The 27,001-nt window shown below is 37.8% G+C and overlaps 1 protein-coding gene across 1 annotated transcript in view; it reads right to left on the reverse strand.

Moving 5' to 3' along the window:
• MTHFD1L (methylenetetrahydrofolate dehydrogenase (NADP+ dependent) 1 like) overlaps nt 1-27,001 on the reverse strand; it is a 147,613-nt gene that overhangs the window by 85,197 nt on the left and 35,415 nt on the right. The window contains exons 13-19 of the mRNA XM_008496933.2: nt 24,988-25,095; nt 24,543-24,617; nt 22,076-22,178; nt 18,717-18,793; nt 15,117-15,257; nt 7,356-7,424; nt 1,774-1,885 (exon numbers count right to left, since the gene is read on the reverse strand). Coding sequence (XP_008495155.1) covers nt 1,774-1,885; nt 7,356-7,424; nt 15,117-15,257; nt 18,717-18,793; nt 22,076-22,178; nt 24,543-24,617; nt 24,988-25,095 — 685 coding nt within the window. The remainder of the gene's footprint in view (nt 1-1,773; nt 1,886-7,355; nt 7,425-15,116; nt 15,258-18,716; nt 18,794-22,075; nt 22,179-24,542; nt 24,618-24,987; nt 25,096-27,001) is intronic.

The raw sequence follows: 27,001 nt of genomic DNA on the forward strand, positions 1-27,001 counted from the left end.
TTAATTTAAACATAAATATTACTTTCAAGTAATTTCATTCTCTTTATGTAATTTAAAGCAACCTGTAGGTATGAAACAAGCATATGCATCTGTGTTTCTCTGCTATTTTAAGGGCATAAGAAACGTCATGTTTCACAACACCTTTTCAAGTGCACTGTTCCACAGGTACTGAAAATTCAATTTTAGGATTCAGGTAAACCAACCTGGGTGTTCAAGACACAGAAGAGCATGGCTACAGCAATGCAAAGGCATTACTACTGCCGAGTACTAACATCCCTTGCATTTTATTAGTTCTAAAGTTTAAACACTGTCCTGGTTTGGGCCAGGATAAAGGTAATTTTCTGTCTTGTACGTTTACTTTCAGCTAAGTCTCTTGTAAGTAGCTGCACTTGCTGAAATTAACAGCAAGTTTCTCAGACAGTGTCTGCTTCGAGGACTGATAACACTTGATGTTTATAGTTACAGCCAGAGACTGGTGTGCAGAGCCAAGGACACTGCTCAGCTCTGAGGAACATTTTGCCTTCCGGAAGGAGAAAAGGAGTAAAAAGGTCACACCTGAAGCCCTCCTTTGTGGAGGAACAGACAAGATAGATGGCCGAAATTGACCAAACAGAGTATTCCATCCCATACATGTCATACTCAGTATAAATTTGAGGGATCACGAGGGTCAAACCCCTTCCTGCTTCCCCTTCACCTGTCTCTGTTTGCTTTGGCATACTGAGAGGATTCCATCCATTTGTCTGCCTGTGGTGCTGATCTGTGCCAGCCCATATCTGTGTGTTCCTGCCTCCAGATCCTGACTGCTGCTGACTCCAGGAGTCCAGCCTGGACTTTCCCAGGGCTGACCTGCAGCCTCGGTGGTGACATGAGAGTTATTGTGGCAGACGGGGGAGGAACGTGGGATCAGTTTTCCTGTGTATTTCTATATACTTAGTAATTTTTCCTATTTATCATTACGGTTTCATTAAAGTTGTGTAGTTTAGTTTCCAACCCATACATCTCTCCCCTTATTCTCTCTCCTTCCTTTATCAGGGAGGAGAGAGAGATTAATAGAGAGCATCTCTCATTCGGTTTAATTGCCGGGTCAGTGTTAAACCGTGACAAACACACATGACAATTTTTGTAAAAACAAGTACTGTTCAGCCACAAATTTATTTTGCCTGCAATCAGAGCAGTAAGTTCTACATGTCTATTGTTGTTTGTTCAGGCTGAATTCTTAATATAAAAGAATTCACCCACCCACATGCTTTCATGGGAACATGAGGACCTCATAGTGAGGTTTTACAAAGCAGCTGGACCAACCTAATGGCTCACTGCTGCCAAAATAAGGCAGTCTGACTCCTTCTGCCACCTTCCCTCTTCTGTTCCTCTGTACTGGTTCAGGGACACCTGACCCCTCATTTGGCTCAGTTTGCTGAATTGACAGAGAAATAATTCAACAGGAAAAGGGAAAGGTTTCTGCCATTTATCAAGAGAAGCCAGATGAATACTAATACAAGGAACTACAGGATACTTTTTTCAAGCAATCTGCTTCAGCCATCTTGTGGGATCTCCAACATGGTGACTGGAACATTTGAGACAAAGGGCAGGGTGAAAAGAAAAGTGCTTTGGGCTTTTTATATGTTCTCTTCAGGATAACTTAAGATTAATATTAATATTTGTATAAAATGAAGTACCATTCTCACCCTTCATTGCTATCTTATCTGTTCACTTTCATCACTTTTTGTCAACACACCAATAAACTGCAATATAATCAACAAAATAATTACTTACCTACAAATCCTTTCTCTCCAACTAATTTAAGGGCAATTTTATCTGCCAAAACAGAAGAATTTCCATGTGCAATGTTAGCAAAAGGTCCAGCGTGAACAAATACTGGCGTTCCCTAAATGATAAAATATAAATAATGTTAATTTAATGGATAGGTAAAAACACATGCTCAGTACTCCTGCAGACTAATCAAGATGATATATAAATCAAAAGCACATCTAATGAATAAGCACTGTTAGTTCAGGGGTGGTCAGGTATACCTCAAGTGCTTGAGACTCCATTCACTGGCAGGTCTAGGTGTCAAAACCTGCTTCATTCATAGAAAGGAAAAGGACAACAGTGCAACTCGTAGGTAATTTACATAACTTCTGACCCAGTGTTGTACTAATGTTTCATGTTTCCACTACTCTTATGTTGTGGTGGGCTATTCTGGCACATGTTCTGCATACAATCAGTATAAAGTGCAACCCTGCAGACAGAACATAAATAGATTCCAGCTCCAACCCTACTCCATCCCTCACAGCTCCTATTTTCCTGACTGTAATTGTCATTCCTGTGCAGGAAAAGTAACCAGCAGAAGCAATGGGGGTTCTAAATCAATGGCTAAGAAGCTGGCTGGGGTGCATGGAGATGCTGACATACAATGAAAAGAGGACTCATTGCTGCTGGTCAACCAACTGGGAGCCTCATGTGCAGAGCTGAACTTCCTTACACTAGACACCACACAAAAAACTCTTCAAAAGACTTCCAGGGTGGTGAGACACTGGCACAGATTGCACAGGGAAGTTGTGGCTACCCCCTCTCTGGAAGTGTTCAAGGCCAGGTTGGATGGGGCTTTGAGCAACCTGGTCTGGTGGGCGGTGTCCCTGCCCATGCAGAGGGGTTGGAACTGGATGATCGTTAAGGCCCCTTCCATCCAACCCATTCTACGATTCTATGATTCTATGATTCAAATGCACAAGGAAAGTAGATTGTAGCAAGGACCAATCTAAAACAGGAAAAGGACAGGGAAGGAGTACGAAAATTAACTGTGTACAGGGAAATCTGTCAAATAGCAAAAAAATTCTCAGCTTCCCTGTTAAATTTCTGGCATTCATCCCAAGGAATGGAGAAATCAGAAAATTAGTATCACAGAAAGGGATTCCGTTTAGGTGAGATATATTAACTGCTATCTTTTCTCCAAGCCAGAACATACAATCAGACAGAAGGATGTCACTTCAGCTGTTTTACTACAAAATACATAGGCAAACAAATCCCTGTGTTAATGCTTTTAAAAATGCCCAGCTGGTTAAAGAAAAGATAAATAGATGACTGCAGATTATGTCCATCAACATTTTTCACACATCTAGTGTTAGCAGCTAATGTCAACCCACAGAATTTTAGACAAATTACTGGGCAATCTTCCTCCTTTTCTGACCAGAAACACCAGTTAAGGAGGACTATGTTCCATGGATCAGCTGCAGCCCACATTCAACAGACTCATGAACCACAACTTGGAAACTACTGACCACGTAATAAAAGCTGGTTGTTCCACTAATGTCTTAAGAAAACAACTTACAGATACAAAAAATGTCCATGTTTTCCATAAAACACTGGAAAAATTGGATAACATTAACCAAATACCTGTTATATCAAACAGATTTTCCTGTTTCAGTAACAATCAATGTAAATCATATACAAAAGCTCAACAACAAATACCTGTTCTTGTTGTTTTCTTTATAAGCAATTATACATAGTTTGTTCAGAGCAAAGACAAGAAACTTTTTAGTCACTGGCACATTAAACTTCAGGACTGATCTAATAAAATGAGGGATTTTTTAAGATTAAGAGCAGAAAAAGGAGAATACACATACATACAAGCAGGGAACATTCCCCAAAACCTGGCTAATTAAACTACAAACCAAAGACAACTCTGCTTCAGACATGTTAGAGAAGAAACAGGAGTAGAAAAAGTAGATAAACCAGAAACCATGCCCTGTAACATGAGGAATTATGTGGATTATTATCATCATAACATATTGAATTGATTGAGTTTAGGTAAGGTTGTTTTTTTTCGTGTTTTTTCATGTTCTCTGTTAATGACCACACATTGCAATATCGATTGCAGTTTTAAATATTTATGCAAAAATTTAACTTGAATGTCATACACTTTCAAAGCTTCCTGTATTTGCATAACGAATGAATGGGAGGTGCTGTGCAAAAGAAAATATTAGCCCTACCCCAAAGAGCCTATAACTTTTGCAAATTAAAATGCAAACCACTTCCACCAAACTACGTTTTACTTCAACTTTAATCCTGTTTCTACCTCTCCTAGTGTTCAATTAAATGAGACTGCCGTTTTCAGCGACTGGACTGAAACCCATGGGATTTTTTCTGATTTGCATTCAATTACTCTCTAAGTTTAAGTTCACTCTTTCAAGCCCTTAATTTCTTCTGGCAAGCAATTATGTGTGCTGTCATCAGAGCACAGTGCACACATGGGCAGATGCAATGCACAGAAGCACAAACATGGGCAGCGAGAGGGCTGCCCAACACGTACCATGACAGCTACACAGAGTTAGTGTGGGGGGGTGGGCAGAAAAGTCTCCTACAACATTCCCTGTGCAATTGTGGTTCCCAGAGTTATTCCACACAACATAGATAGGAAGAAACTTTGGACTGAGGGGTCCAACATCCAGAATATTAGTAGCCAAGAGGCCTCCTACCACTATCTTGGAAGCCAAACACACTACTAAACCACTGGCATGGGCAGTGCTACCCTGGAGCTCTGCAATCCGCCAGAAGAAAAAGGAGAGACAGTGGAGTTATCTTTTTAAAAGGGCACCCCTGGAAAAAATAATACAGTCTAAGTACTGAAGGGAATGAACTCCAGCAGAACCTCAGGAGCCTCAGGCACATTCTGGAACAGGGACAACAATGTCCTCTTGGGCAAGCTTCAGTAACCGTGTCAGCCTGTCCTTCCCACTCTGCAGAGTGCCACTTATTTTTCTCACACTCTTAATAAACTATATGGAGAAACAAACAGTAACACAGAGATGCTTTCTGCTGACTGTTTTCAGCACAGGAAATTTTATTATTCAAGTTTTAGTAAAAGAAAATAAACTCAGAATGTCAATAAATATGTGAAGTTATCTGGTTGCTAGAAGGATGTTTATAATACTTATTACCATCCTCCCTTCATCTTTACTCTCAGTGGCACTTTAAATGTAATTTGAGCAGTCCAGCCTGGAGCAGCCAGCCTGCAACTACAAAGAGTTGTCCAAAAGAGCAGCTGCTGTGTTACGCATGATATAAATAAATGCTAAACGTTAAGGCATCAGTTCTTGAGGGAACAAATCTGTCATGACAAAACATGAGTAAACACTATGAAATAATTTCATTTCATACATTTCAAACAAAGTCATCTCAATTGTACAACACTGGATCTAAGTTCTACTGAAGCCTACAGTTATTGTAGGTGTCCTATGGTGTAGAGTGTCCTACGTTTCCCATTTTAATATATTACTGTCATTTCTGCATGAAACACTGTCAATCACTAAAGCCTAGAGGCAGCATTTCTGGTGACAGAGTAGCAGGGTTTTGATGGAAATCAACCCACCAAGAAACTACTTTATAAGCCAGCAAATTAAAACACACACATCAGTTCGCATATGGAAAAAGAACTGACATAAGTTGCCAGTTCAGCTCCATGCAGGATTGACATTCAGACATTTTTGATTTATGAACTTCTAAATCTATTCTCCAGTGCATGAAGACAACCATATGAAGCTCATGCAACTTTAGTGAGTAGGTTGTTCTTCTCCCCTTCCTCAGGACCTTAAGAAGCAACTCCTCAGACTTCCACAACTTTAAACAATACCCATCTATAGGCTCTTTGCCAGATCACAGAGGAGTGCAGCTATCTCTGCAATGGCTTCTTTCAGCTGCTGCTAACCACAGGAACTATGATTTGCAATTCATATGCTCATCAGAAATATGTTATTCCCTATAGCAGAAGAGACATTAGAACACCCACCACCTCAGGGTACACTAAGATTAGTTTACCTTAAACTCTATCGTGCTGGAGGGCTCTAACTCAGAGGTAGATCACTGTGCTACACTAAAGAGTGCAAAGCAAAATGTTTTCCCTGTTCCCCTCTCTCTTTTTTTGGAAGAACTGAAGCTATTAATATTAGCAGCCCTTAAAGCTATTAACAGGAATAATTAAGACAGTTAAAGGTATTTATTCACAAAATAGGACATGACACAAGCTTGACACTCAAGAACAGCAACAAAAGCATGGGCAGTAACAGAGGAGGTCATTGCACTTCTAGACAAGAGCAATGAAACAGCCCGAGAGGCAAAAATCAGCCAAAGCAAAGCTTTGTATTAGTAAAGATTTAGGTAAGCTGGAGATTTGCCTTCTTGGATAGGTAACATATTAGCTTGCAAGCCAATGGGCATTCAAAGTTTTTGAGACTCAAATGGCAGGAGTGGACCATGAAGCAGTCTTCTGAGCTGCTTTACTCTGTTGTTTTAAAAATTACTTCATAAGAAGAGTTTTTTGGAAAAATATGCTGGGGTACTCCTAACAAGCAATAGTGTTTGCTGAAAGTTGTCAGATGTTTTAGCCATAGCATAGATTAGACTAGAAAAGAATATCACAAAAAGGGCAGGAATTTTATTGTATGGAAATGTGAAAATAAAAAAAAAAGCAGCAGAACAAAAACCAAGCATGCAAGTCTCAGATGCCTGTTGATCAAAAGAAACTCTTCTGACATTTATAATTGCCTTTTAGAACACTACAGCAAAACCACATTATTTTCTAACATAGGTGAAGTGCAAATAGAATGATACAGACTCAAGACTCATAATCAAAGCTGCCTTGTCACTGACACTTAATGCACACAATCTTATCCAAGGGGCAATTTAATACACAGCTCTGGCTATGACATTCTTCATCCTGTGTGACCTCCAGCTTTTGCTACTGAATGGTATTTTAAATTCTGACACATACATATATTCCTCATACAGCCACATGAACAAACAGGTGGTCTTTGAAGGAGACAATAATGGGGTGGCTATACATAAATAATATCCGTAAACTCTATTTTTCTAATATTCCCTGAGGGTAGGAAACTGTCCCCATGTAAGGACAAAATCAAAAATGTAGATATCACTTAGAAATGCTGTGAAAATGAGAGATTTTTACAAACTGGGGAGTGCACTGGTATCTTTCTATATTCTCCAACTTTTGATCATACCAAGAATTGCTGTGAAATGTTCCAGTTATGTAGTTTTGATGGTCAAACTTTCATAATAGACATTACTTTTGCTCCAAATGCTTTTGTTTTCAAAACAGCTTTATTATGTCCCCATTTTTTTCCCTACGCCTTCCCATTACTTTCGCTAATCAGATTACTATTGAAAAGGCAATACTACACCGCCCAGTTAGAAAGCTAGTTTGTACTAATTCTGTGTTCTTTGAGCTGCTGGAAGAAAGGCCTGAACTTTGAAAGTTAAGCATAGCCACTGGAGAGAAGCACAACAAACACAATATGGAATTTTCAAGTCAGAGAAGGGCAGGCATCTTAAGCCATACTCACCTCCAATGTCTGCATTAGTGTAGGCTTAATTGCATCTTTCATCAAAACTGCCAAAGCACCTGTCACTCCCTAAAAAACCAAAGGAATCAACATTTTAAGGAAGTCAGTTCTAATGTGCAACATTTTGGATTTACATTTAAGCTTACAGTGAAAACAGCAAAAAAATACCTTATGCTTCACAGGAGAAAAAGGCAGTGTGCTCACAAACCACGGAGTATAAGCAGTGTAACAGCACTGCATGAAGTACTTATTTAGATGTTAACTCAGGATTTTTAGCATACTGTTTACAGAGTAAAACATACTGTTTACAGAGTATGCCAGAAATAGAAACAATTTCACTCCCAATACACTTAAAAGGCAGTAGGTAAATATTCTTCCTATTTTGTGGAGAGACCAGAAACAGAGTTAATAAGTGCTCAGCATGACGATGGTCATGGGAGCAAAAGATGAAGTGGAAGCAAGGGCTACTGAGACCTGAGAAAACAAGAAGGCAATAACTCGCTAAAAGTGCCTAAAGAAATGACAGATGTATTTCTTTCATGACAGAATCAATAGCATGAATCAATAGCTAGCAACAACCAGAAAGGGTGTATTTCAAGACTTGTACAAATATATATGTAATAGACACAAGATAAAATCAGGTACAGAGATGACTAGGAGAGGTAACGAATACATCACAAGGTTAAAAGTTAGAGGAGCCCTTACTGCCATGATGAGAGAACAAAAGAAGTTGAGTGAACTGCTACATTTTTGTTGTGAAAAAAATTGTACTATTATGTTTTAATATAATAAAAATATTTTTATATATAAAATATTTTACTGGATATTCAGTATAAATTTAAAACTGACTAAATTTAAAATAAAAAAAGTAATGACATTCATGTTCACTTAAAACTCAACACCCATTTTAGAAAAAAATGGCTACAGACTGTGCAAATCTGTCATGGTTTAATGCTGGCCCAAACCAGGGCAACATCACTATCAGACTATACGTAGAGCACTATCTGGAAACCACAAGAATATGTTAGTATATATATTAGTATAATATATTAGTTTATTCCTAAATTACTTTGATTTTGAGGAGAGTATGTGTTTTTTTTTGAGAGAACTACACCATGGATGGAAAAAAAGCAGTAGAGTACACAAAAAATGAATTTAATACATTATTGTATTAAAAAGAAATACTAAAACAAATAAGAATAAAATTTTTAAAAAATAGTAAAACCAAGCAAATGTTTCCTTGAAGGAGAGTGAAGGAAAGAGAGAGAGCAGGAAAAAATGTTCCTTCACTCTTTGCAATTTGTAAACTGTCACTACCTACAAACCCAAATAGATCCAGAAAGACACAATACGAAAAACTGACAGCAAAACAATATAGTTTCCCCTCTCTGAACTAGCAAAAATAGATTTCTGTTACTTTATATGTTAATTTTAGAAGATAAGATCATATAAACAATAATATTAGAAGGGTTGGACCAGATGATCGTTGAGGTCCCTCCCAAGCTGCCATTCTATGATTCTTTGAAAATGCAAGAAAACACAAGCATGCCAGGTCCCTATCAGAAGGGGTGAGGCTCCACCACTTCTATAGAAGCAGCCTGGTGCTATTTTGTACATATATCCTGCTACTCTCATTTCAATTCAAAGCTGATGGCCCAAACGCAAGGAAAAACATGTTAAAAACACAAATGAAGTTATCATTGATTTGCACTCCCACGGACTCCTTTTTAGCTGTAGATTATTTTAGTTGGTAAGATTACAAACTACTTGTTTTAGATTAAGAACTTTAAAATGCAGGAGAAATCTCAACAATATTTAATAAAGGTTCATTTAACTAGTATCCCACAAAATGCCAAGCTGCCAGAATATAATGCAAGTACAATACCTTATCTATAAATGAATTTTCTTTTTGGGACCATGTAAAAAATAACTACCACTGTCATTGCCTTTGATTTCTTGGCTTTTAGTAATTTCTGAAAGTTTTTCTAAAGTGGTCACATTTCTTAGGATATTAAATTTTAAATCCATTGACCTTTAAATCAAATCAACTACTTGCTTTATATAACTGATTAGATTCACTTCCAGTTCTGACGCACTTAGAGAATAAAATAGCAGTCAGTCCCAGCTTGAAGAATTCAGAATGAAATGGAACAAATTTCAACCCAAGCAATTTCTTCATTAAACCCCAGTTTTTAATTCTACTAATTTATCAAAACAATTTCATTCTTTTTCCTGCTGATCCTAGTGCAAAATTTGAATTCATTAAAAAAAAACCAGTTTCCAACATACTCATTGAATATATCTGTAAGTTTGTTTTTTTCCTGCTAAGTGATCAATTACCAATAAATCTGCTAGCTAGGACAAAATTTCTCAGATCAGAAGCACAGATCTTGCTTTCCACCCCCAGTGGAAGAAAGTGATGCTTGCCACTAGTTTCTAGCAAATCAAAACTAACAGCTTGCTGTTTGGCATCTGTCTTATGAAAAGCAGAACTGTGTACACACACTAGTTTGAAGGCAATAGGTAATAGAAATAGCTGGAAAAAAAGGTTGGTTAATTTGACATTTTCTTTCTGTATCAGTTTTTCCATCTTCCTATCACATAAGCTACCTATCATTATGCTAAAAGAAAAACAGCTGCTAATAATTTTCAGCACATAAACGCTGAGATAGTTTACAATCATGTAAAAGGCAACTGTGAGCTATTCAGCTTTCTGGAGACAAAAAAAAAAAAAAAAAGCCAAAAACTGAAAAGTTTACACCAGATCTTCCAGCTGGTCAGTGGCAGGGTTACCTATCTGAAAGCCATGGATCAGCCCTAACGCTCATCCTGGGAAACTTGCCTAATGACTGACAAGTGTTAACTCATGCCAACTGTAGACATATGATTAGGAATTTCTGTTGTCTACTTCATGCTGGATGACACCACTACCTCATCCAAAGTAAGCATTCTAACAGCCATTTGCTGACCCAAGCCATTTTGACTGGAAAGGCGGCTTTGGCAGATATGTAAAATAGAAAATAAAACCAGGACACTTTTTCTGCCCCTCCTGCTCATAGTGTATTATGGCTCAAATCCTGTCAGCTTCGCTTTCTGAAAGTTCTTCACCAATTTGACAAAAACAGTGATGCAGAAATCCAAAATACTTCTTATACATTTTAACTTGTTGGGAAATTTCACCCATATTAGATATGTATTCTGGACACAACTCATTGTACCTGAAGTTGAAAGCAAAAAAAAAAAAAAAAAAAGTGGAGACTCCAATTAGCACACATGAAGTCTATCTGCCTTCCATGGTTCTTGAAGAGGTTTGGTGCCAACAAAAGTCCTTAAAGACTAAACAGCTCATAAAGCTTTCATATCCATCTGATATGACTGTTATAATAAAGTTTTCATTCTTCATATCCCCAGTCCCCCAAGCAGCTAGCAAAGAATTCTCACAGCACAAAGTCCTGGACCTGATTTTCAAATCTATTTAAGGAACCAGATCTCCAATTCAGAGAAGGTAGATAAATTTTTTATCAAAGAATTAGAGGTTTAGAGACATACACACCAATTAGAGTGTTAGAGACCAAAGGTCATTAGCTTTCCTCTAATTCATTGTCAGCAGAAAGAATTAGGACTCCAAATCAAATGTATATGGACACCCAACTCTCCTGGGTTCCCTTCTGGAAAATAATACTCTTTCCAACTCTCCCCCAGCCACTGAGGCAGGTGTGCTCCTCAGAACTGCAAGGTCATAGCGCACAAAATAAATTACACACAGGAAAGGCAAAGTTAGATGAAAAACTGAAATGCTTTCAAAGTCACTTCAAGTGGAGCACCCTCTTAAGTCTAGTAAGAGTGGAAATGAAAGCCAGCACCACATAACATGGAAGATGATTAAGTACTGTGATATTAAGAGTTACACAGATTGAAAGGCAGAGAAAAACCCTTTTCTTGATATGAAAAAAGTGAAGTACCTGTAACATCCCTTCATTTAAAACTAGAGTCTCAAACAAAATTTTTTCTGCAATATCAGTTCTGTAAAAAATGAAACCTTAAACCACAAGCTGAGCACTGCAACCACTTGGGTTTAAAGTGAAGTATGTACACAATGTTTCTGAAGAATCAGAGAGCAAAATATATTAATCTGACAGATCATTTATAAAAGTAAATATTAAGCAGGTTTTTTTGTTCCTGGAATTATTGAAATCTAACAGCATGGCACAGAAAGTAGGCTAAGAAGAAGTCATTTAGAAAAATAGTGACATACTTATTTAATATTTTTCATATCTGCTGAAATACTGATCTAGGGCATACATACCCATTTCATTTCACAGAAAGACGTGTCACATGTCCATCAAAATTCCACTACACCGTAAAGGCAAAAAGCAATTCAGTATTTAAAATACTGCACAATGGGGACCACATTTTGGCAAAGACTTCTGTATTTTCCATTACAGAGGATAGACATTTAATCCATTATTCTTGTGGAAGGAGTTTTCTCATTTCATGAAATATTCAATTTATCTTCTTTCTATTACTCCTAGCCTGCCTCTGCATCTGGTTTGTATCTGCCAATGTGTATTTTAGGTTTTACTATTGTATTATTATAAATATATTGCATACAAAGTCAAAATTAAGGGTGATTGTGTTCTTGTGAAGTATATTTTGTGTACATCTGGAAACAAATTTCAAAGAGGAATTTAGTGGGTTTGTTTCATGTAGATTCCATTGTCAAACATTTAGATTTGCATAAATTCAATCTGGATAGTGTATTAAAACATGAGCCCCAGGGGTTTTTTTAAGTGACAGGTAGGACTGACTACCACCCATTATTCAGGTTGTGAAGTACTTATGATAAAGCTACCTTTAAAACTTGTTAAAAATATATGCAATTGCAGTTCTTTGGGCTATAATGTCCCATGCCAAGTGACTGTGGTAGGTTCAAGCTTTGAAATTTGATTTTGCTTTATGAAAACAACCAAACTTTTTATGAAATGCCAAAATGATTGAACTGTTCTTGGATTAAGAGTATTTGGAAACCACATATGTTGTTTTCCCTATGTCCAGTTGCCTTGATATCTTTCCTTTCTGAGCTATAAAGCTTTACCTCCTCTCTGACTCTCAGATGGATGAAAATTCAGGAGGAGAATGGCTTCACATCTAGCCTCTTACCACATCTTAAGATTTGGTCAAGGTATAGACCTTACAAAAATAAAAATTACAGTCCACAGATATTCATTAGTGAATGCTTGCCCTTGCCCCATCCTGCTCATAAAGCTTTATCTGCAATGTGTGGTGTGCTTACAGCTTAGGGTATAACAACTGTACTACATCAAAGAAAACAGCAAGAAAATTCACTACTAATTTACTTTTTTTTGACATTGTTTAAATCCCAACACCATGGCATCTGAATTCTTGACCAATATTAAGTCTGCAGAAATGAACACTTGTTCCTGTTTTCAAAAGAGAAACCAACACACACTAGGATCAAACTCAAAAGTATTCATCAATTTTAGATGCTCAACCTGAGACAATATAAAATAATTTCTCCTGGTTCAAAATTCTTGATGGTGTTTCACTCTTTTCATTGATTTCAGCTGTTCAGCTCCTGGGTATCAAGCCAGACTGAGGAATGGGCAACTCTTCATGTACTGTAAGAATCAGTCTGTATGGACACAGCATCACATGTAACTTTTGTGAAGAACACAAGAATAGAATTTAACTCTCTGAAAAGTCACTTTTCTGCCTTAACCAGGAAATGATCTTTCTATCCTTCCCATAGTTCTTATCTCAGTTACTCTCAGAGTGTAACACACTGCAACACAGGAGGTAGGAGTTTCTGCACTTCACAATCATGATACACATCCAAATCCTGCCTGTGTGTGATAAGAAGAGAACCTCCAGAAGAAAAAGAATTCAGCAGCATAGTTACAGTTGGTCATAATACATATTCTTGATGCTGTGATGAATTTTCTTTTCTGGGCATTCTTTTGCTCTATAATATAGAACGCTGCTTTAAAGAAGAACTACAGAAACACGTTCAGCACAAGTGACACTGTCAGATGATTGAGGCACTAAATATAGGAAGTTTGTTTAAAAGAAGGCAAAAAAAAAAAAAAAAAAATTAGTAACAGACCTTTTGCTGAACACTACTTCCATTTGAGGGGCTGAGTGGAAAAATTTCAAAGTTCTTTGTGCAGTGTTCATAATTTTAGACCTAACATTTTATTTCCACAGAGCAACTATAGATGAACAACTGCTTTTATTCACTAGAGCAATTTAGCATTAAGTGGTTGAAGACAGGCTAAATATTTTGAAATATTAATACATAAAAGTACGTTCATACAAAAGTAGCATCAGGATTAAAATTACATATTTCACATGTAGTTTTAACTCTGACACTGAATTATTTAAAGTTTTTGCACATGCATTAAAAGGTAAGTCATCCCCCAACCCCCTCTGTTTGGCAAAGACAAAGTTATACTACTGAAAATTAAAAACAAAACTTCAACAGCTAGAATAATACATGCAGTTCTTCATGTCTCCCGCATAATTGGAAGAATCTGATTTGCTTTGAATTCTAATGACTGTATTTAGAAATTTTGGTACCTTTATCTTAAGTTCAATCTTTAATTCAGGCAAGCTAGATAGTATGTTTTCATTTCTTTATTGAACTGGAATACATTAAGGATCTGAAGGTATTCCTGGCTCATGAATTTGCTGTCTTTGCTGGCAAGGCAGGACGCTGGTTCCTCTGCTCATTCTAAAACTGAAGTAAATTTGTGCAGAGGTCCACATAAAAGGGACAAACAGGAAAAGCCACACATAGCCTTTGTGGTATGGGCAGTCCTTAAGAGCAGGGTGGCATGAAAGCACAGCTCCAAGCTCCAAGATATATCACAGGTGCTGTAAGGATATATCGAGATGACATAAAAGCATGAAAGCAAAACATTATTATATTTATTGAATTAAGGGTGCGCTGTCAATCTGCAATATATGAACTTAATTTGGCAATGAGGCTTCAGAATTTAAGTAATGTAATGTTACAGTAAACTAGTGCCAACTACAGTGAGCCTACTCCGGGCATACAATTGGATTGCAGAAGTTAACTGGTAGCTTCTGGCTACAGCAGAACCTGCCATACACAAACAATGTGAGCTCCCAAACACTGTGTACTGACTGACAGCCTGGTTGTAAGGGCAACGATTTGCTATAAAGAACATATTGACTTCTTCCAAAAGCCAAAATAGGGAATGATGAAACAGCAAGTAACTAATGAAGGTAAGGAAGAAAAAGACTTGACGATGTGAAGAGGTAACCCTGTCCCCAGCACTATCAGCAACCTATGAATTAAGAATATCAGGTTTCCATTCTGATTTAGTGGTATAAGCATTCATATGGTAGCTATCGTTGTGACATTTGAGGACACTTTCCAAGTACAGTAGCAAATGTTACCAGTGCTCTCAAATAGGAGCCTCTGCTCTGACTCTCTGCAGCACCAAACTTGTTGTCTTAAGAATTGCAAAAAAACCCATCCAAGTAGGTTATGAAGACCAGATACTTCCTGAACCAGATGTTACCAGAGAGTTGGAAAAATGAGTTCTACATCTTGTTCTCATTGTGAGCAAGTTTTGGCCCAGAAGATGGTCTTTTTTTGATATCTGACTGTGCTGTTCAAAGCAAAATCCTTGGCATACACCTGCCTTTCTAAGGCTTCAATAGGCAAAGCAAACACATCAGAGGTTATTCACAGGTCTACAGCACTGAACATACCAAATCCTCTGCTGTTACAGGTTCTCCCTTCTTGTCATTAGCCACCACCATTTTCCCTAGCCTCTCCTTCATATCTTGCAGGCTGGTGGTAAGTGCCAGTATGGCCATAATTTCACTTGCAACAGCGATATCAAACTGAGCCTGTAAAACACAAATGAGAATTATGAACGAAACCAAAGTCAGGTCAAATACTCACAGGGAATTGTCCAGCATAGGCTCAGGAAAGACAGATTTCACACTGCAGTTCAAACAAGTCCTAAATTGTAACCCACAGCTTTTGAGATTACTCAGACCACAGTAACTTCAAACACTTTGTTTATATTCCCTCATTAATGTTCTCTGTTACACTTAATTTACTTGGGAACCAGTCTTGTAGAGTGCTTAGAGCCCCTTGGCTCACATTATCCTTAGCAGAAGCTCTCTGAAGGACCAAGAATTTTTTTATGCGGCAAAAAAGAAAATCACCAGATGTGTTCGAAACTTTGCTGGCATGAGCACAGCACTGTGGTTTTGTTGGTTTTTTTTTTCTCTAACACTGTCCAAAAGTTTTTTATTCTTGTTTCAAAAACATTCTTGTTACATTTGATCACTCTTTTTCTAAATCAGCTCAAATTTAGAGTCTGCTGCTAGGTTTGCGCTTGACCTACGGAAATGTAAAATATATATATGCCTCTTTTTCTTTAAATGAGTAAAAATGCACATTCAAAAAAAAAAACAAAACAAAAAAACCCTAAACAGCAGCAACATGTGGCATCAGTTCTTTTGCTCCTGTAGGAAAGCAATTGCACAGTACTTCAACACAACACAAGCTGTGGCTGTTACTTTTCTTTAGGAGCTTGCAGTATACATTAGTAGTATTTGTACTATTTTACTATTAATAAAACGCAGGCCCCATGTTGGCCAAACATAAACAGAGAAGAAAGGCAAAGTCACTAATGTATTCTGTGATTGGAATGCAATGTTGGGAGTGAACAAGAAGTTCAGCTTCTTTAGTAATCTCTCCATCTCCAGCAATTATATTCTAGACAAAAACTTGGTCATTGACATCCTACTGCTATCTATGTAAAAAAAAAAAAAAAAAGTCTCCAGGACTTTCTCTGTGTTAGATCTCTACCAGATGTATCCCATCTGATACTGACTGATATCAGAGGCTTGTAGGTACTGTCTTGACAGCTACAATCCAGAGCAACCCTATTCAGGCTGACCTCTACATTCCTGCACATATGTCCAAACTTCTGAAGATAACCAAGCACTCTTCTGCATTGGGCACAGAGGAATATACACCACAGAAAACAAACAAACAGAAAAAAACCCTGTTCTTGAGATTTTCAGCATAGGGATTCAAATGAAATGCTGCATTTACAACACAGATATAGGTGGGTATATATATATATATATATATATATATATTCTATAGAATAGCTGGGTACACAATGAACACCACTAGTGTTGAGATGACATGGATGCCTTTATCTTTTCCGAAGTTAAGAATGTCCCTGGTATGTCATTGCAGCATATGTAGGACAGGAAATAAGCCTGAAAAATCTATGCCCAACTTGTATACTGGAATATTACCTACCTTTATCAGGTTGTTTATCACCATTCCAAAAAATAAATTATTATCATTGTTGCTATGTAACTCAACAGGACAGGAAAAGCAATCCCAGATAGATTCTTAAAGAGTGACACAATATTTAATTGAAAAAACGGGCATAAAAGACTGTGGTAGCAGGTGCTATTTTAACTCTAATAACCTTCATATACCTATGAAGTGCTGACGGAAGCCTTAGCTGTAAAATCACAGCTCTCTATTGATGAAAGGATCCACCCACATGGATTCAATTGCAGGATCAAGGGCATCAGTCACATAATACTCTTTAGAAACCACAGCATCCCTGTTCATTAAAATGGAGACTTTTCCGCCTGCTGTGTTCTGCCATTTTACACAGGTGTCATTGATTTTAAAAGTGCTAGAACATCACTCCAAATATTTATGAAACGCATCTGTTAACTATGAAGTCCTGTTTTCTCTGGATTAGCTCTGAAATGAGTTTTACTAAGTGTTCTCTGTTTCTCGAGTCACCAAGTCCATGTTAAAATGTTAGTGGATGTGCCATTATATCCAACATATCAACATTGAATACATCAAAGGTCATTTTAGCCAAAACAGTAGAGAGGCAACATTTGACAGCCATATGTCAACCAGTAGTCCATAATAAAACAACCCATATTTGACTCAGCAGAATGATTAGTGTAAAATGCTGCACAAAAATGCTGGCAGAACCTGGCTCAAAGCTAATAATCACACTGAGTCATCAAAACAAATCTAAACACTGGAAAACATTTCAAGTGTTGATGGCATCTGTACTAAATACAGCATCTTGTAACTTCAGCCCCTTATCAGAAATTATGAAGTAATAGTGAGTTTTCTGTAAGTTATAGACAGAACAGTTATAGACAGATCTGCTGTGTGTGTTCAAAACCAAACCAAGCACGCATTTCTAATGGAAAATATACCCAATCATGGTAGTGGGGTTAGAACTAGGTCATCATTAAGGTCCCTTCCAACCCCAACCATTCTATGATTTCTCTCTAAAGTTCTCTCCAATTTGACTGTTTCACCTGCTGAACTGAGAAAAAACATTAGCACTATTTTTTGTGTATTTACGCACAAAGCCTAGAAGATATCTGAAATTACAAACTAAAATTAAAGACATTATTTCCAAAATGAATGACAGTCTTATCTCTACCACAATTTCTGTTTGCTTCACCTCAAAATAGTCAGAACCTCATGAATTTCATGTTCCAGAGTGTTAGATTACAGCATCTCGGAATTAGGAGCAACTCCACATCATTACAATGCTCCACCTGGCATTGCTGTTCCACACTCCATAGTTTCAGAAATGGATTTATTCATACAACACCCAGAACACTTGTTCAAACAGTGCTGGAAAAGGCTGGCTTTCGATTTATCAGTAAATTCTTTAATAAACTTCCAGAAGCTTTCATACAGTAATGTAGGTTAGGTTTTTAAATTACTGCAAATATACACATGCTCATTTTCTGAACTATCCTTTCAAGCCCATGTTAGGCACATGCTCAAAGTTCTTACAATGTAGATCACAAAGCTGAGATGCACGATAAGGAAATGAAAACTTTGAATAAAAAGCTAATGGTCATTTTCAGTCCTCACCAATGAGCCCAATACCATGACTCAATTTTTTAACATTAAATTCCACGTAAATTACATAGCTAATACATAAATTATTTTATGAACTTAAAAAAAAGTAAGAAAAATCACACATATTAAGCTTATGAGGGCACAAGGGCATCTTTTATAATAATAATAGGATGACAATGCTAAATCCCTAACATGCTTTTTTTTCAAGTGCTTTCAACACATTGTGCAATATGCATTGGTTTCTGTTTCTGCAATTTCAGACAAATGCAATAAGTTTCCCTGCAAGAATACAGTACAACAACAACAACAGATGTTAGCATTACATTTCAAAGAAACATTCTGAAAGAATTGAAAAAATATCTCTCAGCCTCTAAAACAAAGTCTATCCAGAGTGAGATAGATTACCTGCCTTTACATACCTGACGAACAAATCCTTTCTCTGTATTTGCCTGCCCAACTGTTATTTTGCGCAGGAATCTGTCATTTGTATCCACCACTGAAATAAGGAAACAGTAAAAGCAAAACATGTTAAAAAGGCCTCAGAGAGCTGGATATTTTTCAAGGTATACCTGCTGTGACTCAAGGAAGATTCATCCACTTGACCAGTGTAACCAGACAACGGTGCTCCCGAACGTTAGCATTAGCACTGACTTGGTTTCCCTCTTCTACTTGATAACATTAGATGAAAGGTTGAAATACCTCAAATACAGTATCTCTGAACAGTATCTGAAGCTAAAAGATTCTTAATATTCTAACATGCAAATTAATATTTTACCTACATAAGAAAAATCTCTTTGTAGATACAATGCACCTCAGACCTCAAATGATTTGCTGCATCATTGACTTATTAAGAATTGATCATAAAGTGCATGATGTAGGTTAAACTTGGTCTGTTTCTATTTTAAAGGGTGATTATACTGTCAGATGGGTTCTTTCAGACAAGTCACTTTCTTGCACATCACAGTAACTAACTCCACATTCAGCTGCACAGCATTCAAGTGAAACTTTTTCTTCAACTGCCAAGACCAACCATCTGCTGCTGTTCAACACAACTTTGATTTCAGACAATTGGATTTCTCAAACACTTCTGGTACTGCAATCTTGTGTCCAAACCTGTGGACTTGCTAACTTCATTAACCATCATAGCAAGCCAAGTTCTCCAGTCTTGCACTGACAATATTCAACTTCAAATGTGCCTTTGTAGGAACCAAAAGGAAGGACTAAGAATAAATGAAGAGATTTCTCATCTGCTGAGAATTCATCAGGATCTTAGAAGAAACATTAGGAGGATGTTGCTGTTTCTTAGGAAAAGAGACTGAACTCCAAGACCTGTCCTTCCCAGGAATGGCAGTCCCTATAGAATGCAAAACTAAGCTACCTCTATAAATGTTTCTATTTGCATCAACCCTAAAAGAAACAGTGGGAAGTACTCCTGAACAGCCTAGTCTGTAGCTTGGCAATCAAGTCAGTCTTCTGCTAGATACAGAACTGAGTCCTGTTCATTTAGAGACAGAGAACCAAGGAATCTTCAAATAAGTTGTGTGTATTGGACATAACTGAGATTACCTCCTCTTACTTTTCCTGCTGATTTTGGAGATGAAGAACTCAGTCAGTATGGAAAAGGATGACATAATCATCCAAGAGGGACTTTGAATCAGTCCTACACAACCCCACTTCAGGGATGCGAGCGAGCTGGGAGAAAAGCAGGATTTCAAGCCACTTCCCTCTCTTGAGTGTTTCTCATGGGACTGTTGTAAATACCATACATGCCTTCTTCCCACTACATGATACTTAGGCCCCTAATTTCCTCAGGAATTCCATTTAAGGGATGGAGCAACACAGATTTGGCTAACTCAATTTGGTTTCTATTTATACACAGTTGTGCTCTAAAATACTATGGTACTGGCAGAAATTGCAGAACAGAACCCAGTACATGGAAGCAGTAGCCTTGTACCAAGCTGTGGTACCATATGCCACTGTGAAGCCATATGGCAAGCTGATATCTCAAGCAGAAACCCAGCCCTTCTCCACTTAGGAATTTCAGTCTCACAGGCAGTCTCAAGCAGACCTAAATGTCTTTCCTGCCTACCCAGGCACTGCTGAGACAAGGAAGTTGCCATCCCAGCAGTCTGGACAGCCAGTGGTCTGCTTTTTACATGGTTCTTTCTAGTGAAATCATGTAGCCTAAACAAGCTTACCATGAAGTTATAACTATCCCTGTGACTCCTTCTAGGCACTGGGATACAGTGGCTTTCTCCCCATGGTCAGGATTTGTTCTCCAGGTAGATTCCAATAGATGCACGTAGAAGTAGTAAAGTAAGAACTAGTTGCTTTTGCCACAAAACCAACTTTTCCTTTTACAATTTTTTCCTCTTCCTTACCGAAAGAAAATGTTTCAGGAAAGCTTAAATTCAATCAAATGTTAGGTTTAATATGTCTGCTTCCTTAAACCCTAAAGATCTGAATAGGATCTGAATACAAGGAGAAGTAGGCAGAAGCTTTCCTTCTTCTCAGTATGTTTTACTTGCTCAAGTTAGTATAAGATGACAATGAACTTTAAGCTTGTGACACTTGAAAAGAAACAGGTCCTGGCTAAAATTAATTTTTTAGACTTGATAGCTTTCTCTTCTGCTCTACAAATTCCCTGGTATATTACAAGCTTCACTGACATATGGATTGCAGAAACAGTCACAAACAAAACATTTTCCAAGTTATCTAAAATATTCCTAAAACCAATTTTTTTTCCTTAATGCTTACGATATGTACATAATCTGGAACTGTGTGGAATACAAGTTTCACTAACATTGTTTGAGATAAATTAAATAACTCACTTGAGGTTAACAGCTGTTGAGAAATGTTGCCTCCTCCCAAGCCCATGATGAGTCACATTACACTAAATATTTGTATTACTCCTTCATCTCAATACAGATCTCTTCCAGACACACTGTGTGACTAATAAAAAACATCTTATGCCACATCCCCCGGTACTATCTTGACAAAAATATCACAAGCCTGAGATGACATCCACACAAAGGGCTCAGTAAAGCAAGACTCCACTTCTCAACAGATTCACCTTATTTCTCTGGGCATCACAATACATTCCATTTAACAATTATTTTGAACTAATAACCAAATCTGGTGTTTGAGAGCTTAAGAAGAAGATACAGTCTGATGGAATTTAGCCCAAACTTTTATACAGAGTTTATTTGCTTGACAAATAAAAAGAAAAACACAGAAGTTGAGATAAACAGTGAAATTTAACCCAGCACTAGAATGCAGAAGGGAGTTGTCTAAGGGTGTGAGAGTGGATATTGGTTTGCTTGGCATAGTTCAAACCATATCACATCTTTCACCTCTTTTTAACAAAGCAAACAACTTAGTATACTTTAAAAATAGGAAAAACACAGAATCCCTAAGTCTAATTCAGTATCTGAGCTACCCAGGTTGCTGAACTGGGGAGGATGAGGCACCAAAATCAAGTGAAGTACAAATAAATTCAAACCATAATTATCTAATGTGAGAGAGAGACAGGGTGCCTTAAAATTGTCAGAGCAACTTATCTTTCAGAATATCAGCAGTCTCACAAGTTACTAAAGTGATTTGACCAAGTTTAGAGCAACATAATGCACCCAAATTTGTTACATGCCCACACCCCCTGCTTGCAAATGGGTTGTTTTTACAGTCAGAGAGCAGAAACTGCTCTGATTCTGGTAAAATTAAGCAAATTTGAAATGTTAAAATTAAATCCAAGCTGAAGCAAGGATTTCTGATGATATACCTCTTTGCCATGTTATGGTAGATGGGTCAATATCCAGGCGCACAAATTTGTTGATCTCCTCTTCTGTTAAAGTCCCAGGATCGGTCTTGTTGATTCCCAGCCTCTACATACAAAGAAATTAAAGAAATGCTTCAAAAGGTAACTAAAACCACTTGTAACTAAAACAGGGGAAAATGTAGAGGTAGAAGTGCTACAGAAAGGATAAATACTCATAGAACATGAAACTAACAATCTCTTTCTTACACAGAAGGAACTCAATGTAAACCAAAAAGAAAATTCAACATTACCAATTACTGATAAAAAGATAATTATCTGCTTGCTCTAGCTTGTGGAAATATTTGAAAGACCCATGTGTTGTTTTGTATGAACTTCTGCTTTGAGCCCATCATTCATAAACTCAGTCACTTAAAATGAATGAGCCACTGGCTTCCTGGTTTGTAAATACTATCTCAGCAGCTCCAAACCTTTTTACCTTTTTTTTTTTTTTTTCCTAAGTCAATCTACATAAAAATGGACCAGGAAAGTGTGTTTAAGAATTGTAGTCCTATATTGTAAAAAAAATCTTAATTATTTTCTAACATCAGAAAACATTTCTCAGTGAATTAACCAATATGCTTACACCTCAGGACTAAAAATAAAGTAAATCCAAAAGCCTAAAAATACTCAAAGAAATCTACAGTGACTTCCCTGTTTGAACCAACAGTTATTTCTAGAAAGCTGGGGACATAATTCTGAGAGTATTAGAATTATTTTCACTATGCTCCTTTTTTGTGTTTCTCAGACTGTGAGGGAATATTTTCAAATCCAGATGCAAGCACTGGGGCATTTCCCACTGTACTCAGAAATGCAAAAAGCTGTTGAAAACTACGCCTGTAGTTTCTGACACAGAGAGTTAACAGAAAACTCTCCAACCATTTTTATAATTTTCAACTGCTACAAGGAGGGCTGGGAAGTGAGACTGCAAAGAAAACAGCCTATCCCTCCCAGGGTCTCAACATTATTTATACTGGATCTAAGTAGGAAGAAAAAAGATGACTGATCTGAATGCAGATGGGAGGGAGTAAGGACAGAGAGCTGAGATGGAAAAGGAGACAAAGAAAGACTGGGACAGAAGCAGTTAAAGAAAGGAGGCAAGGTAGGGAGGTCTTAGGCTAGAATTACTGGAAAAAAGAGAAAAATGCTGAGGAACAGCAGAATGAGGAAGGTAGCTCCTGAGGTTTAGACAAGGAGTTTGAAAAAAAGAAATTGGTATGGAATCTTCTGTAACTACAAATTCAAACCATGCATCTTTTTACATTTGATTTTTTTACGGCATAAGAAATCACACAAAAAGTAATTCACAGCAAAATAATGCAATAAAAATTCAATATAATAAATCAGTAAACTTTTCTTACTCAGTCACAGCTTATGTGAAGAGAAAGAAATCAGTTTCAATTGCAGAAGTAGTTTTATGAATAATCAAAACAATTCCCTTCTTCCCTTACCTGTTACCTTACAGACAGTGTAAACAAGGACAAAATCAATATACTTCAAAATTCTTATGGAAAAGGCTGAGTTTTACTCTGCCGCAGAGGCAAGGAGGCATCATTCACATCATAGTTTACTGTCATTCAAATGAGCAGCACAAAGCTTAAAATCTTATGAGAAACTCTTTTTTTCTTCTCTCCAAGCAGAAGCTGATGTTGCCTCCATCCTCCTTTCCTCCCCACAATTCCAAACATGCACCTGGCAGCTATCCACTGACACCTGGAGACTCCAGAGTAACACTGGTCAGGACTCAAAAGACTACAACAAACATGGAACTGGAAGCAGAAGACTGAAGTTGGCCTTAATGTTCATATTCAAGGGGCTCATTCTCCTTCCCAATGCTGGTGGACTGTGTTGCTCTAGCTACTAAGGAGAATGTCAGCCTCAAATCCAGATAGGTTATTTATACATGAATTGTAAAGGAAGCTCATGTGGAAGCATTTAGAAAGCAAGATAGGATGCAAAAATGTACTATGCATACAAATAAGCTTCAGCCTCAAAAGGAAGAACACTGTCAAATAGACATCTGTAAAACCCCAGGAGTATTTGCTATAATATACTTTCAACACCATAAAATATTGCAAAATGAAAGAATGTGAGCTTTCAAACATGACTTTACCATAACAGGAATCGTATTTTTAAAACTCTAACTTCAATATTTCATTAGGAAAGATGCAGCATTTAAAAACATTACTGATTTATTTCAGGATAAAAGAATAGTAAAAATGTTGGTTATGAAAATACTATCAGATTTAAATCTTTTTATTTCAAGAAGGATGCTTTTAGAAAAAAGTCTGGACTTCATAAATTCATGAGGGAGGTTTATACAAACTCAATCCCATACATCAAGTAATTTTAAACAAGTTGTTTAAGAGAGTATGTTTTGAGAGGAGAGAGTATGTTTTTATGTAACTGAGGAGAGACTACATTAACAACTTACTCTCAGACGGGAAAGCTGAATAGCTGAAAATCCTCTCAAGCCATTAACTACTGGAACCAGTCTACTATACAAAGCCTAGGAAAAACACATGAAAAGTTAATGAAAGAAAATGTTACAACCGTGAACTAGCTAAAAATCTAATATTTTATTTTATTTTGACTCATTTCAGTAGGAATTTCCCAGCCACCTAAGCTGTGGACTTCTGGTTACCATTTAAAAACAAGTCTGTGAAGGTGGCAGACATTTGAGCAATGCTTATGATTTAACAGCCTAAATCCAATTACCAAAATTACTGTGTTCCTATGTTTCACTAAAAAAAAAACAAAACAAAAAACAGATTATGGTGAAAATATTAAAGTTAATCAACTCATTTGGCTTCAAATGTATTTTATTGAAAAACTGAAAAGAAAAAAATGCCATGTGGATATAAGAAAATAATTCTCACCTTATCAGACTGAGTGTTTTCGTGCAAGATCCTAGCATCAATAGCAGCAGCCAACAAATTATTCGCAGCAGTTATAGCATGAATGTCTCCAGTCAAATGAAGATTGAACTAGAAGGTGAAAACGATTTTTTAAAAAATAAGAAACCATTTAACTCAAATTATTGATCTCAGAGTAGTGGAAACAATTACTGCTGTCTCCCTGAGGTTGTGGCTCTGATTAGTTATTTATCAGTGCAGATTAACTATATCATGCTGAAAATACACCAAGTTATACAAAGGACTTGGTTTCACCTGATCACACAGTAAACTACCATAGCTTAGTGAAACATAGCCCCATACATCTTTATTGTTTGTTAGATTATCCCAGAATGAAAAGCCCATGGCTACATTTCCACATCATCAATACAAATCAGCTTATCATTGATATTTACTATTTGACCTGGACCAGACATGCAGAAAGAACTGGGTTTGTTCAGCCTGGAGAAAAGAAGGCTTAGGGAAGACCTCACTGCCATGTTCCAGTATGAAAGGGTGGCTACCAAATAGATGGAGATTTCCTTTTTACAAGGAGTCACGTGTAAAAAACAAGAGGTAACGGGTACAAGTTATGCCTAGGGAGATCCCTACTGAACATTGGAAGAAAATTTTTCACTGTGAGACTAGTCAGACATTGGAATAATCTTCCACCCAGGGAAGTGCTGGGGAACCCAACACTGCACACTTCTAAGACTCAGCTTGACAAACTGCTGTGCCATCTCATCTAAACCTTGTCCTGCCTAGAAAGGTTGTACCAGATGATCCTTGAGATCCCTTCCAACCTCGCACTCTATGATTCTATGATTTCTGCTGAGTCCCCATGTAACACACTGTGCCTCTTGGCTCTGGCGGTGTGTGCCAGCTTTCTGCTAACCCATAGCTGATCAGGTGTATGTTTTGCTGATATGGAGTCTGTGCAACTAAGTTTTGTGAAAAAAAAAAAAAAAAAAAAAAAAAAGAAATCAGCAATTTAGATTAGAACTTGTGCTAACTAAGTACCATATTTTTTTTTATATATCTGATGGAAGGATGTGGAAGGTCAGTTTTAGTTGCACTGCAGCACTGACTGCAAAGGGGCTCCGACAGCACCTGACAGCACCTGACACCTTGACTGTGATCATACATGGGAGACAGCATCAAAACTATAACTAAGTGCTGTTCCCTTTCAAGGTGGTGCTTCACTGGTTCAGGCCATAGAATGGTTTTGGTGAGGTCTAAATTAGACTTGTCTGAGCTGAAACCACCATGCATTTCCAAACAAACACTCTGAATATATGTGTGAGCATACCAATGCTACCCTTATGTGTCCCATCACCCAGAAGACCTGCTTGTGTTTCATGCTCTGCAAAGCAACACAAAACTGCTGTCAGCTACAGTGTGCTGAAGCCCCTGGGCACATGCCTAGAGCCTGCTGACAGTCCCTGCCTGGCACCCCCAGGGCTCCCCCGTGGCCCAGGGCCCCACATCATCTCCTGGGCCATCAGCCCCTGTCCCAGCAATGCTGCAATAGGGTTGATCTTCAGCTCCCAAAAGATCTGCCAGACCACGGCCCTGCAGAACCATCCCCAGGGAGATGCCCAGGGCTGGGGCTGCCCCAGTGTCCCCTGGCTGCCTGCTCCTGGCTGGGGTTGGGTCAGGCAGGGCCAGCAGGGCCATCCCCATGGATGCAGCTGCTCAGCAGCCAGCTCTTGTGAAAATCAATTTTTCATGACAGACATCTGTGTTTCATCATTGGTTTTGATCCAAATCATACTCCTTTTACCAGCCTAGCCAAAGTGGTGGTATTCATCCCTCCACAGTATTCTGGGGCTCTGTGCCACAGGAGGATCAGCCTTGCTAAAAACCAGGGCACCTGCATGAAAGCTGCAATGTTGCAAACCTATGCAGTGTCTGCAAAACCTCTTTGCACACCCATCCCACAGCCCCTCAACATCACATAGAAGGCACATGGCCTTGGCAAGGGCCACTTCCAACATTA

The sequence above is a fragment of the Calypte anna genome, chromosome 3, assembly GCF_003957555.1.
Source record: "Calypte anna isolate BGI_N300 chromosome 3, bCalAnn1_v1.p, whole genome shotgun sequence".
Taxonomy (NCBI): domain Eukaryota; kingdom Metazoa; phylum Chordata; class Aves; order Apodiformes; family Trochilidae; genus Calypte; species Calypte anna.